General features: G+C 36.0%; 2 protein-coding genes across 3 annotated transcripts; one reads left to right on the top strand and one right to left on the bottom strand.

Annotated features, from left to right (window-relative positions):
• The first annotated feature begins 710 nt into the window (after nucleotides 1-710).
• LOC133788828 (inositol 1,3,4-trisphosphate 5/6-kinase 4) lies at nucleotides 711-5593 on the top strand. Of its 2 annotated transcripts, none has more exons than XM_062226444.1 (12): nucleotides 711-1001; nucleotides 1084-1119; nucleotides 1249-1453; nucleotides 2003-2097; nucleotides 2205-2273; nucleotides 2688-2890; nucleotides 3766-3919; nucleotides 4024-4158; nucleotides 4275-4337; nucleotides 4595-4740; nucleotides 4873-5032; nucleotides 5207-5593. In XM_062226444.1, the coding sequence occupies exons 1-12, from the start codon at nucleotides 885-887 to the stop codon at nucleotides 5351-5353; spliced, it is 1530 nt and encodes a 509-aa protein (XP_062082428.1). In that variant the 5' UTR covers nucleotides 711-884; the 3' UTR covers nucleotides 5354-5593. The 2 variants fall into 2 exon arrangements, with proteins under 2 accessions (XP_062082428.1, XP_062082429.1); XM_062226445.1 differs by having other exon boundaries at nucleotides 712-1001; nucleotides 4045-4158.
• Nucleotides 5594-5761: 168 nt separating this feature from the next.
• Nucleotides 5762-8979, bottom strand: LOC133788829 (NDR1/HIN1-like protein 13). The gene is made up of 2 exons (XM_062226446.1): nucleotides 8893-8979; nucleotides 5762-6820 (listed from the first exon to the last, which is right to left on the bottom strand). The coding sequence occupies exon 2, from the start codon at nucleotides 6738-6740 to the stop codon at nucleotides 5937-5939; it is 804 nt and encodes a 267-aa protein (XP_062082430.1). The 5' UTR covers nucleotides 6741-6820; nucleotides 8893-8979; the 3' UTR covers nucleotides 5762-5936.
• Between the last annotated feature and the right edge of the window lie 6091 nt (nucleotides 8980-15070).

The raw sequence follows: 15070 nt of genomic DNA, 5'->3' as shown, positions 1-15070 counted from the left end.
ACTCAAACTGCATATGCGGTGTGGTCCAATAAAATAGCAAAAAATCATATTACCGCACCATGAACACCACTAGGATGAATATACAGAATAACTGATAATACCTATAAAACAATTTAAATTGTTTAATTGACTTTACCTTCCAAACTAGGATGAATACCCACACGTGCGAATACCTTTGTAAAAGAAAAACTTGGAAAAATATAGGATATTGTCTTCTCTTATTGTTGTCAAAAAACTCATATCTCATTCTTCATTATTAGGATGAGCCTAACTTACTAATTAAAAACTAGTAGACATGTTTTCTAAGTTAATAGATTAGTCCATCCGATGAATATTTAGAGCATCTCTAGTGGAGTACTATAAAAGTAGTGTATAGTTATTTATTAGCTCATCTTCATAAAATTGAAATCCAATAATAATATAAAATATGTGTCAAATTTGGCCCATGCTAAAAATTGTGCCAAATTTAACACAAAATATAATAACTAATTTGAATTTGTGGAGTACAAATACAAAAAATGAACTAAATACATCATTGATATATTTTGGGCCAAATGGCCAAATTTAGCAAAAAATTATACAATATCCACATTTAAGAAAGGGAGTGTTGCGGATTGATATAATGAAAGCAGGATTATTGATTGTCTGCAGGCCATTTCCCTCCTCCCCCACCCCCGTCAGACTTGAAAATTGGCCCAACAGACAAAAAGACCAAACTAACCGCAACCAAAAGAAAAGAAAAAGAAAGAAGCAGAAGACGTAGCGTATTTCTATTTTCTCCTTGTTGTGTCTGTCTGTGACTACTTACTGACCTCTTTCAGCGTCTGCTCTGCTCTGGGCGTGAGCTATCGAGTGAGTGAGTGAGTGAGTGAGTGTTGAGAGAGATGGAGGGTGCAATAGGCGGAGTCATATTCCATCACTCTCTCCTTCTCCACGATGCCATCCCCAACCCCGCCGCTGACTCCCTCCTCCGTAAGCTCCGCCATTCTGCCATTCCTACGGTGCTTCTACTCTCTCTCTCTCTCTCTCGCTCTTTATGCTCTTTTCTTCTTCCTTATACCCAATTGTTTTTGGATATTGCAGGCAATTTCTCATGAACCTGGTATTTCATCTGACAAGGTACTTGTCCAATGGGTTTTTTTTTTGGGCTGCTTCGAAATGATTTCTTTTTCCTGTATCATTGTACATATTATCGATTCAATTGTGATCATATTATTGCACTTAAATCATGTTATGTGGCTTGGGTAGATGAATCTGCTTAAAAATATGGCAACACTCTATTCCATGGATTGCTTTTCATTGGACCCATCTTCATCTCCACTAGACGATGCGGTCAACGAGATTATGCTAGCTTGGCATCATGTTAGAGGAACTATTTTGCTTCTGCTCGCTGATGATAAGAAGGAAGTTTTTCATAAACCCGCCAATTGTAATTGGCACATCGTTGGTTTAAGTAAGTATCTGGGTTCGAATTTGGATTAGGTAACTGAGTCATTATTAATATTATTCATCTTTGGACTTTATTGGGTTAAGAAAGAAATTTTGTCACAGACCATAGAAGAACACAAACCCTTTAAATCCTCATGAAAAAGTTTTGGTAACTCCTGTTTGAATGTTGAAAATTCATAAAAATGAATGCTGATGCCATAGAATCTAATTCCTATATATTTGAATTGGGAAGCATGCTTTTTCTTATCAGTTGAGGAAAATTTTAAGGAAAAAGAAAGAGAGTTTTAGCCTGCGACTATTTAATAGCTTTTACTGTCAATGATTTGATTGCTAGTTATACGATACACCATCAAAAGTTTACATTATTCATATTATTGGGTGATTATTCATATAATTGGGTTATTAGTTATAATAAGATAATATGAGTTTGTCAGTGTAAAAGATGTTTGGTTATTAGTTTTTTACTAGTATTCACTCTTGTTAAATAGAGCCATTGGCTCACTTTGCCATTCAATAAAGAATATGAAGAAAATTCATATTGTTCTTCCTTCAGCTGTTGAAGGTGCTAGCCCATGTGAAGGTTTGGGCATTAATAAGATCAACAGATTGGAGGAATTACCTTTGACTATTTGCCGCATAAATAGAAAGGTTAGGAAGATTTTGATGCAAACCTCTTGCTTTGTAATCTTGGGCAACAAAATTATCACTTTCAAAAGTCTGCATCATTCTGAATTTGTGTTTTGATTGGCAAGCAGGCAGTTGGAGACAATGTTGTGACCGTAGGTTATATTATGAAGCCTTCACGTGAAGAAGATTTTGCTAAGGTAAGATTCTGCACAGAAAGGAAGGTCAATGGTGTCACAAGAAATGTAAAGGGTTAAAAGAAAGAGAATTATAATGCCAATATGAGTCTTGTGATTTGTGATGCTCTAGACTAGGATAAAGAACACCGCCTAGTTGACATTGAAACTATCTCAACCTTTTTTGGCCTTATTTCTTTTCTTTCTTGTTTCAAACTTTTATAGGGATGTTGTAGATTTGAAGATTGTGTGTATATTTCATATAGTAATATTGGATTGCTAGAATCATTTATTCTATTATTTCTTTTTTCCTAGACGACTTGTTTTGACCTGATATTTCATGGTTTTACTTGCAGTTTTATAACCATGGTAAAATTGTAACTATTGGAAATTATTGTTTCACTGCAGTTTAAAGCTTATGTATCTTGACTTTTGCAGAGGGGCGCATTCCCTATGTATCCTACACATAATGGGTTAATTTTCCTTCCCCTCACATTTGACCTCCCTCTTACACCTCAACTACAAGAAGCTGATATCGTTCTTCATAAAGCAACAGATGAAATCGTATCTATTGAATTGGGGGACTCTGCAGAATATCCAAATAAAATAACTTACACCACAGGCATGGAGGAACTGAAAATGTAAGTTTAGAATCATATGATACAGTTGGTGCAATAAAAACAGAAGAAACAACATCTTATCGGTTCATAATATTGCTCTTGTCCTAGTTCTATTTAAACATTTGGTGTTTAAAGAAGATCATCATGCTGAAACCAAAAAGTTAATTTACATTTTCTTTAGCTAATGCATACATATCTCTGTATGTTTTATATTTTTTTGGACCCTATGTTTTGTTACTTACATGTTTGGACTTTGTGTTTTGACAAATTACTTTCTGGATGATGTGTTTTGTAACCTAATATTGATGACAAAAAAAATTGAATATAACAACACAGTTGTTAAGAAGAATAATTGTGCTTTGTTTTGTGTTTTGAGTTGTTAGTTTGGTCAATTATATATAATTGTAGTTGAAATTTTTTTTTGACTAAAATCGGGTTTAGGAGTCTATTTGAAAACACAGATCTTAAAATTAATTTATTGAAACACAGGTCCAAACAAGTAAGAGAATAAAATATAGGATCCAAAAAAGTATAAACTTTTTTACATTTTAATAACTAGAAATTATGTAGTTGGGGATATTTAGAACTAGATTTATTTTATAGGCTCTTCAGAATGTATTATATGTGTAATTTTGTATTATACTATTATGTGGTCAAAGTGGAAGGGCTGCAGAGAGTTTTCAACGGTGTAGCCATGGGTGAAAGGGTTTTTAGCTTCTTTTTTATATGACTCTTTGTTTTCATTTTAATCTGTTTTTACTTAATCTATGTTGTTTCACCAAGATAATAAGTCTTTTGCATTAGGATCAGTAAAGAGTCACCCCAAGTACACAGGGAATATAAAAGGGCAATGAATAATCTACTCTGCTGTGGTTCTTTCTGATTATGTTTAACAGATATATGGATCATCACGTAGAATATTGTGTGATTGACCCACTTAGTAACATTTACCCTGTATTGGATCGGTTAAAAATTCAACATATTCTACTTGGGCTGGAAGATCTCAAAGGCGCAAGTGGCCATTTAATCAGGGGTCCTCATTTTCTTAAGGTGGTTATTCCATTATTGTAATGGTAAATCCTACAAATCTGTGAAACAAAGTTATGCCAAGTCACAAATATTCTATCGATACTTCTTTTCAACTGTAATCACAGCTGGAGCTAAAAAAAATTCAGGTTGATGATTATAAGGAGCTTTCTCTCATTCAAAGGCTATCTGAAGCTAAACTATCTCTTCCATGTATAGTGAAACCTCAAGTTGCTTGTGGTGTAGCTGTTGCTCATAATATGGTACTTTTATTTTGGGCTCTACAAACCTCGAATTTCTTTTCTTTAGGCACCTAGTCCCATCTTCATAGCTATTTTTATATTTTCTTTAATCTAAAACTTTTGTTTTTACATATTAGGCAATTGTTTTTAAAGTGGAAGACTTTAAAGACCTGAAAGTTCCTCTTCCAGCAGTTATTCAGGTAAGCAATAAGTTTGATTGTTGACAAATTTGGTGTGTATGTATGTGCTTGCTTTAACAATTGTCAGAAACTAGCTGCAAGTCCATTGATTGTAACATACTGACTGAAATGTGTTTCAATTTAAATAAGGTTTGTCAAAAGAACCTATCCATTTAAAAGCAAAATGTTTTGAACCACGTAATACACAATATACCTTCTCAGAAGTAGTAGAAATAATTAGAACGGCAGGATGCTGAGATATTTGTCCTAAATTGCAGGAATATGTTAATCATTCATCCATTCTCTATAAATTCTATGTCTTGGGTGAGAAAGTATTTTATGCAGTCAAAAAGTCTACACCAAATGCCGATATCTTGATAAAATTATTCGGTAGTCATGATCTCAAACCTCTAGTGTTCGATAGGTAACTTTATATTATTCTCTCGCTTTTTTCTTTGCTTGTTTTAGTTTTTGGTTTTGGCTTTGGCTTTCCCGACTTGCGCACTAGAACATGTATGAAACGTACATACCAGAAGCCTGATGATTTCTTTTGTAGCTTAAAATCTCTTCCCACTGCAACTGGAAACCCTCATTCTGATAGTGATAGCTCAAAGGGCAATAATAATAATGATCACATTGATGAAGAGTTGGTCACAGAGGCTGCAAGGTGGCTCATGAGAAATCTTGGTCTGACCATCTTTGGTTTTGATGTTGTTGTAAGTTGAAATTTCGATTTCCCTAATCAAGAATCAAGCATGACAAGTTTCAGTTCTGCAACAAGTTTTAGTTTCATTATATTTTAAATGAATCTTAGAACTATTGTTATCGAATTAGTTGGTAGGATGGATGGATAACATGGTTAAGGCTTGTTGGTTGTGTTGAAATTTCAGATTGATGAAGACAGTGGCGATCATGTGATTGTGGATGTGAATTACTTACCATCATTCAAAGAAGTACCTGATGAAGTGGCCATACCTGCGTTTTGGAATGCCATCAAGAGCAAGTGGGAATCTAAACCAGCATCGATGGCTCTGTAATCCTTATCAAGCTCCATACTTATGACAATGTTTCCTTGTTGGCTATCTTCATCGTACTTGAGCTTGATTTGAGTCATTCGACATGTAATAAAGAGATATAGTACAAGGGAAAAGAAAAGCATGTAATGTCCGCAATTAAATGTCATCTTGCTGGACATGTTCGTGGTGAGTTATATTTCATTTCAAGAGATTACATAGTTCTTTTGAAGTAATTCATACACGTTTTTTTTTAATTTTTTATTCGAATAGAAAGATATTAAATCAAATAATTAAGAATGATTTCAGCAATTCACCCTTAATTAATCAAGCATTTTGTTGAATTAAGGTAAACTAATTTATAAATGTTTATACGTTGTCAAACTAAGACTTATATAGTATTATACTAATTTAAATTAATAAATAAAAACATACCAAATGTGACGTATATTACATAATAAAATTATACAAAATTGAATCAAAACAAATTAATCTTTGTCCTTTTGTATACAATCAAAATTATTTCCATCTCTAATAAAAATCTCTATTATAACACATCCATTAATAAAGTAAAGAAAAAAAAAGAAATAAAAATAATATACTATTTTCACCACCATGGTGTCCAACTGTAATCACAGTCCTTAGAGACGATCTTTGCCTTCGACGTTAACTTATCCACCGTTACGTCACACCGGACTTTGACAGAAAGTGCCCAAGTCTTAACGGAGCCAACCTTTAGCTTAACGGGAATCTCCACCGTCAATCTCAACGGTACTTTCCCATTCTTCTCTCCGTTTCTTAACGCTTTCAGAACGGAACTCGTTAACTCAATCCCCGGCCCCTTTAACGCTGCCTTTAACACCGTCACGTTGTTCGACGGCTGATAAAACGCCGGGATAGCGCCATTCCCGAGCAGGACGTCGGAATAGTACACAGTGGCAGAGCTATCTTTCCCGTAGTATATTCCAACCTTATCGTTAGGGTTTTCAGCTCTAACGGTGACGTCGATGACCGGAGAAATCGTCGGAGTCGGCGACGAGACATTGATTCCCTTGATGGCGAAGCTCGTGACGTTGTATTTTGGTGATTCTGGTTTGTAAACAAGGTAGAGTGCGGCGCCGGTGATGCCAAAAAGAACGACGAAAACGGCGAGGAGGAGGAGAAACCAGCAGAAGCAGCTCCGGCACCAGCCTCGGTCAGATTTCCGGAGAGCGTATTGCTGGAAGCGGCGGGTGTTTTCTGGTGGAGGAACGCGGTAGACTTGATCTTTAGGGATCTGAATGACGTAAGTTCCAGGCGGAGGTACTGGCTTTTCCGGCGAAAAGGGAGGAATGGGTTTCAGAGGCATTTCCGATGAGTCGTTAGGAGACATCGTAAGAGGCGAGTCACGAGGATGGATTCGGTCGGCCATTGGTTTTCTCTTCTGAATTGAATCGGAACTCAGTGAATCACTCTTCGAATCGAAGCTTTCTTCTTCTTTTTTTCGTGTCTCTACAAGAAAAATAAATTGGCGAGTGTTTAATGGAAGAGAGACAGACTGAGACTTTTTGTTAAGAACAGGGACAGACCGCGTAAGTAAGATAAAGGAAGACCGCGTAATAGAAAGTTTAGATGGATGAAAATACTAAAATAGCCTTATGTCACTTAAGTTATGCCGGCTAAGGCGAGGGTTATAACTGTAAATTGGCTCAACGTAAGATTGCTACGAAATGTTCAAAGGATAGTCACTGACAGCTAAGACAAAAGTAGCTGTTGATAAATTTACGAATATACCCTTCATTTGTTTGGATCAATGTGTCGTATTCCTCTAGGGGTATACGCGCAAACGAGGCCATATATGTAATTTAACAACTTTTCTTTTAATATTTTTATAGATTTACTTTAACAAATTTTTATTTTAAGTTTATTCGTTTTTAATTTTAACAAATTTGGAGTATGACATAGAGAAAGAAATAAATTGTAATTTGATAAAACAATATAGTGGAGCGCACGTCAAACTAATCTGCTGATAATAGCACGCACATCTTATTTATATATTTTTTTAAGAAAAAATTATTAAATTAAATATATATTTTAAAATAAAAGAAAAAATAAATGTTTGACCAAACCAATAACAAATGTACCAGATTTTTTTTTTTAAAAAAAAAGAGTAAAATGTGCCTGTTTTTAACGCACAAAAATAATAACTAATTAAGACATTATCTTATTTAAACATTGATCATTCCTTTCAAAAAAAAAAAACATTAATGAAGGATACGACTTTCCATTTATGATAATTGGCAAGTACATATTAATGTACAATAAGAAAGAAAATGAAATTTCGCAGAGATTCTCGTGCGCATGTTGTAATAAAAACACAATAACAATAATTTGAACAAACAACCTCTAATTTTTGTTGAATTAAACTGTAAATAGATAATTTGATTTATACTAACACATATTTCTGTACTGTGTTAAATATTATTCGATTAAATTCATCTAAAGATTAAAATTACAATACGTATTAAAATAAAATTTTCTAATATATATTTTAATTTAATGTCACAATATATAAGATCTTGTGTACAAATCTATGTATATTAAATCAATTTTAACTGAGAAATAAATTCATATTTAGATATATTCAGGCTTTCATTTATTTTCTTACTAAGTAAACACGGAAGAAATCCACACTAATTATAATAGAAAAAAAAAGGCGATGATAGTAAATTGTACAGACAACTAACATTGAATTTGTATCCCCAACAACTCAATATATTATAATTTTCCTTATAGCCATATATAAAGAAGTTGAAGAAGTCTACCACATATTCTAAAGGTTAAAGTGTTAATTATCACATATTATACTATTTATTGTAAAAAGAAAGAGCCAAAATAAGTGACACAAATGAATCGATAAACATTATTACATAAAAAAAATAGTGACCTTTTGGAATGAAAAATAACATCCCACAAAAAAGACCATAGTGGTTCCACATGTCATAAGGGATAACAAAGGGGAATAATGTATTAACATTTAAATTTACTATTTTGCATTAAAAAAAATCTCATTTTAATTAATTTCAATTCTTATCATTAGGTTTATGTAATTATTCATTTCAATAATATTGAGATATTCTCAAATATTAATGTTATTTCAGTTAATGAAATCAGCTTGGAGTAATAAAAATAGAATTTATATATATATATATATATATAAACGAGAATGATAATAAAAATAGAAGTGAAATGAAATTAAGATATTATTATACAATAATAGGGTCTTTCTTCTTTCTAATCTTGGAAGATTCTATCAAAATAGTAAACAAAAATATTTTATTCTAATAATATATTAAAATGTAACCAAATTAAAGAATAAAATAATGATAAAGCTATTTTTCTCTAACCAAACATGAGCTAAGTAAATAATTATAATAGCTGGATTATTGACTCTAATTCCTCTGCTAATAAACTATAAAATAACTAAACGATCGATTCGAAAGTACCGCAATAACAATCATGTTGCTTACGAATAAACAATTTGTAACAAGAGAGACCTTAAGTTAAGATAACAGTAAAAATACCTGAAACCAAGGGAAGAGTAAGGCTTAGAACCCCTCCAAATATATGTATATATATATGTGTGTGTGTGTTTGTTTCGATGATGAGTGAGAGTAAGATAGAAAAATAAAGTGGGAAGCAAAATGGGTTATTTATAATGGTTAATAAAATTAGAGGGAGTAAGAAGAGTTTGTTTACAGTTCATTCAATGGTGTCCAAATTTTAGAAAAGGAAGCTTCGTGTGTGTATATGTGTGTATAGTCTTTTTCTTCTCTTCTCTAAAATTGGCGTTTTTCAGGTGTGGCAACTGGCCAGTTTAGGGGATATTTAAGGGAATTTGATTTAGTAAAATAAAAACAATACGTATTTATATATAAAATTTTCACAGGGTAGCTTATACCAGTTTGGCTTACGCGATTAATTGTATCGAAAGTAACATAGAAACTTGCCTTATTACTTTGTGTTACCTTATTTTTCATATTGTTTTACTCATACAGCTTTTGTTGCGCACTTCGCAAATAGTTTCTATTATTCTATTTATAACATTTTCAATTTCTTCAATTTTGATAGCGTGTGAGAGTCTAATTGGAAGGACTAACAAATCAAATGTGTATGGGTTCAACTTAATTACCCTTTTTTGTTTTTTTTTTTGGAATGATAGAACATGCAAGAATAATTTGCAATCCTTCTCTCTCTAAAAATTATATATATATATTTATCTCCTAAAATAATAAAAATATAAACATTTAAAAATGTCTTTTGATTAAAAAAAAAAAAATTCTTGCCTCCTCATCTAATTTATATTTTTTAAAACTACATAATTATACAATTATTAAAAAATTATAATATTGTAAAAATAACAACAAATGAACAAAAACAAATGAATCAGTAGAAAAGAATAAACACCAATTTTACTTGGTTTGGCTCATTTGCATGAACCTACATTCAAGGGTATGAACATCCTTTAATGACTAACCTTTCTTTATTGCTTTCTTGGAGAATACACACTTGCAAGATCACACAATGGAGTCTTGCTCTAATTACAAAAAGTTTACAACTCAACTTTCTCACAAGAACTCTTTGTACAATATTTACAAAACTTTCAAAGATAGAAAAAAGAAAATAGAGGAAGAAGAAATAAGAATAAGGCAGAATGACTGTAATGCTCAGCTCAAAAGTTGTTGAGGCAAGGTTATTGTATTTATACTCAGCAAGAGTACTACCAAAGCTCAATGAGCAAGAGACACATGTACATGAATATTCTAGCAATCATAACAGAATTACACAAAAGGCAATGTGTACACAATCATTGCTTCAGCAGGGTAGCAAGGCACCATTTTGCTATAACAAACTTTGGGACCACTGCATTGCAGCAGGGAGTGGGGCTATTTTTCATTTCTCAACACCCCCTCTCAAACATAGCGGTGGTTGAACGACTCCAAGTTTGTCTATGAGAAAGTGGTACCTGGTTGGTGTCAAGCTCTTGGTGAGACAATCAACTATTTGATCATGCGAAGGAATGAACCGAATTTCTAATTATTTCTTCAAACCTTTATTTCAAACAAAATGGACATCCAACTCAATGTGTTTGGTCAGTGCGTGGTACACATGGTTGGAGGCGATTGTCACACCAGGTCACTGGAGTCGTGGAGCAAGGTAGCTTGAGTTCTTGAAGAAATCCCTGTATCCAATACATTTCAGCTGCTACATGAGCCAGAGCTCTATATTCGGATTTTGTGCTAGATCTGGATACAACAACTTGCTTTTTGGATGACCAAGAGACCAAGGTTTCTCCAAGATACACACAATATGCAGCAATCAATCTTCTATCATCAGGGCAACAAGCCCAATCCGCATCAGAGTACCCTGTGAGAAACTCCAATGGACAGTAGTAGGTGCTTTGAGGAACTAGCTCAATTTATTCACTTCAAAATTAATGCCAGGGCGTGTGTATGTGTCAAATATGGTAATCCCCCAATGATACTTCGATATGGACTAGGCTCCTCAAGTAATTCACCATCATTAATTAACAATGGCTTCCCCGTGGACATTGGAGTTGGGCATGGTTTAACATGTGTCATGTTACTTCTTTTCAAGAGATCTTCAATGTAACTTGGACTATGTCAAATAAATGCCAGTGGTATCTCTAAAGACCTCAATGCCAAGAAAGTAGTTTAGATCACCAAGATCTTTGAGGGCAAACATTTGATTAAGCCTGATTATAAACTCCAACTTACTGAATTGATTGCCAGTAACAAGAATGTAATTGCCATAAATAAGAACAAAGATAGTTGTACCACCTGCATTATAGTAGAATAGAGAAGAATCTTCTCGTGAGTTACTCAAATTCCAGCTGAGAAGTGTTCCCTTTAATTTGTCAAACCAAGCATGGGGTGCTTGTCTAAAGCCATATAAGATTTGTGTAATTTACATACATGTTAGGGTTTCCCTTTGTCTTCAAAACCAGGTGGTTGAACCATGAACACATCTTCATCAATATTGCCATTTAGAAAGACATTATTGATATTAAGTTGCCCAATACTCCAGCCTTTTGAAACAACAACAGTAAGTATGATTCGAACCGTAGAAGCTTTAATAACCGGACTGAATGTTTCCCAAATGTCAAGACCGGGTCTTTGGTGAAATCCCTTGGCAACAAGTCTTGCCTTGTACCGCTAAAAAGAGTCATCAACATTCTTTTTAACTTTGAATACCTACTTACAGCCAACGATGCTCATATTCGAAGAATGAGGGACAAGAGTTGAAGACCAACTTTTGAGTAAAGTTGTATATTCCTCTGTCATGGCTTGTTTCCACCCTTGATGTGTAAGTACAACTTGTATATAATCTGGTTTAGCGGTAACAGGTTGCCATAAAGATGTCTGATATACGTTTTTGGCTTGAAAATTCCAGCCTTTGATTGTGTGATCATAGTATGGTATGGCAAACGAGCGGCTGGAGCCACAACTTCAACATTAGTAGGTTCTAGTGTCTCTTCATGAGCTATAGATTGAGGCGTTGAACCATGAGCTACAGAACACGTGTTAGTCATCTCAGCCTCAATATTAATGTGATCATTAGAGAAGTTTACCTGATTATCATTTGGAGATGAAGCACACGAAGATGAAGCTTCAGTGGACACTTGCGGATGGGATTTATCAACCTGAGATGCATCAGAGGGATGGTGTGTTTGTGAATGAGGAGGATTGATTGTCGCTGACCAAGATGAAACATCTATAATGACTGTTTTTTCAGGCCAAAATGTGTTAAGAAAACCTTTCTCAAAAGGAAACTCAAGTTCATTGAAGATGACATTACGAGTTATGTATATGCAACCTATAGAACTTAGACATTTATACCCTTTGTGTGCCTCACTATAGCCTCGGTTCACACACTTGGTGGAGTAGTATGAAAACTTATGAGATTGATAGGGTCAAATACATGGAAAACAAGCAGAACCATAGGTTTTGAGAAACATATTGTGGATACCAAAAATCCACCAAGAAAAAAAAAGTTTCTAGTCCCTTGTTGAAGTGAGCGGCTAAGGGGCCCTGAAGGCGCCAAGTATGCGATAGAGTCAGAAGGTCATCACGTTCCACCAAGAGGCCACATATTTGCAAGGCCCTAGGCCTCACAAAGTCACTTCATGCCAAATGAGAGACAAGAATTCCACACCGGTAAAAAGTCCCAAGCAATCAAGTCCAAACCCCCGTAAGGCCCACACGCATTGCAAGACCATCACACGAGACATCAAGCACCTCACTCCAGGGTCTCGCAGAGGTCATCTCGGCCACGCCCAGCCGAAGTCAATGCTTCGCATAGCGAGCCCCACCTTGCCTCGCCTAAGTGCCCAAGTGCCTCACCCCAAGCACCTATAGCCTCACATGGCGAGGCCATGTGTCCCGCGCCAAGTGAGGCGCACCTAACCTTGCCCCGATGGCACCTCACGCTTAGAGGGGTTCGCGCAAGAAGGAGCCTTGCGCTTGGACGGGCCTCACGTTAGGAGGGTGTCTCGCACCACGAAAGGGCCTCACGCGCACCTGAAGGGTGTCTCGCACCAAGGATGTCTCGTGCCACAACCATCTCGCGAAGCACGGCCTTGCCTAGGAGCCTCGCCGCGCGCCAAGGGTGTCATGGAGCCATCACGCACACCCCATCTCGCACCTTGCGGGTCTCGCGAGGCACAGCCTCGCACGTTGCATCCCACTTCGCGCTAAGGGTGTCGCAAGGCCATCTCGTGCGCCCCATCTCACCCTTTGTAGGCCTTGCGAGGCACAACCTTACATGGGGGATCACATCTCACGTCAAAAGTCTCACGAGACACACTCTACGCCTACGATGCCATACCTTGTGCCTAGGGTCGGGAGGCCCCTCTCATCTCATTTTCATAGGACCATCTCGCGGGGTCCTTGGTTGACAGGCATCGTGGAATAACATACAAGGATTTCAACACTTGAAGTCCTTGGGAGTAAGGTACCTTGTGAGGGTGAAAACCTGTGACTCGAGGAGATCATACGAGTACGGAACGTACCTACAAACCTAGAGGAGTCAGAGTACGAATACGGTGTCTACGCCAGACAGGTAGTGGCAGTACAAGAATGGTACATGGTAAGGACTCCCTCAGCACGCCTATGAGGTCCGTACTCGACAAGTAGTGGAGGCATAATATGATACCAAGGCAGGAGTACTTTTGCAGACCCCTGACACGTACTAGAGCAGGCCACCACTCTTCCAACACCACTACCACCTGTGCTACTACCGTGATAGTGTACTCATGTACTATTTGTCCCGAGGGACCACCATGTATAAGGGGCCATTAGAGCCCAGCTTTAAATAGACCTTGACCCCTCAGAATAAGGAGTTGGAAAATTCATTGTACACTCAGGCTATTAAGCAATATACAAAGGCTTACTCCATTGTTGATCTTTCCTTAAGTTTATTATAAGTTCTTATCTAAATATCTCCATACTTACCTTTGGGTTTTCTGACCTAATTTCGTTGACGAGTTTTCACCGTCAACACATATAATATGGTACTTTAGAGTGGACAATTTGAAATGGTGACTTACCATTCAAAATTGGTGATGGAGCTTTATTAATAAGGTACACAGAAGTGACAAAGGCATCCCACCAATATTTTAGAGGCATGCTTGCTTGGGCCAAGAGTGTGAGACCTATTTCGGTTATGTGACAATGTTTTCGTTATGCTCTACCATTTTGAGCGGAAGCATGGCGACAAGAATGTTGAAACACAATACCACTATCAACAACTAATTTCTCAAAGGCTTGAAACTCTGCTCCCCAATCAGTTTGAAGTTTCTTAATTTTCCTGTCAAACTAATTTTCAACAAGTGTTTTGAACTGAGTGAAGGTTTGTAGAGCTTTGGATTTGGCTCAAAGTGGATATATCCATGTGTAGCGGCTGTGATCATCAAAAAAATGGATGTAGAACATGAAATTACTGTTAGACATAATAGGGGAAGATCCCCATGCATCAGTATGGATTAAATCAAGTGGGTACTATTCTCAGTTTTCAGATTGTTTGAAGGGTAGTGCATGTGACTTTCCAAATTGGCATGCATCACAAAAAGTTTTATTCTCATTGCTCAGATTTTTAACATTTAAAAAACTTAAGACTTGACACAAGACACGACTTGATGGGTGGCCTAATCTCTTATACCACACTTCTTTCTTGGAAATTAAATAATCCCTAGACTTGGACTAACTCAACAAGGCACATGTTGAAGATAGCTTCTTGGAAGACAGAGACACATGTGGAGTAGACAACATGAAACTTGGTTTTTTTGCAGAGACCTCAAATTGATAAATATCATCCTTAAGTTTCCCTTGAAGCACCACTCTCCTTGTTTGGTTGTCTTTCACAAAACAACAACCGGGAAAAAAATTCAATGAACACATTATTATCCACGGTGAGTTTAGATATACTAACAAGATTCTTGGTAATTTTGGGAACATGTAATAAATATTTGAGCAATAAAGTATGACCAGACTTGGTTTTAAAACAACCATTACCAACAGGAGAAATAGTTAGATCATTACCATTTCCCACTACCAAAGTCTCTTTACCATGGTATGCATTCTTTTGCTGTAAATGCCCAAAATCTGCTATGATATGGTGGCTGGCACCACTGTTAGCATACCAAAGGTCATTCTCAACCATTTTTTGGGTCGCTATGAGTGC

Source organism: Humulus lupulus, chromosome 7 (genome assembly GCF_963169125.1).
Source record: "Humulus lupulus chromosome 7, drHumLupu1.1, whole genome shotgun sequence".
In the NCBI taxonomy this organism is placed as follows: domain Eukaryota; kingdom Viridiplantae; phylum Streptophyta; class Magnoliopsida; order Rosales; family Cannabaceae; genus Humulus; species Humulus lupulus.
This window is presented reverse-complemented; position numbering and strand designations above follow the sequence as displayed.

Bases quoted from the DNA above. Each gene is read 5' to 3' on its own strand.
- LOC133788829 (XM_062226446.1), bottom strand. From the start codon at position 6,740: ATGGCCGACCGAATCCATCCTCGTGACTCGCCTCTTACGATGTCTCCT.
- LOC133788828 (XM_062226444.1), top strand. From the start codon at position 885: ATGGAGGGTGCAATAGGCGGAGTCATATTCCATCACTCTCTCCTTCTC. The intron at 4,338-4,594 runs GTAAGCAATAAG...CCTAAATTGCAG, and splicing joins CTCTTCCAGCAGTTATTCAG to GAATATGTTAATCATTCATC. The intron at 4,741-4,872 runs GTAACTTTATAT...TTTCTTTTGTAG, and splicing joins AAACCTCTAGTGTTCGATAG to CTTAAAATCTCTTCCCACTG.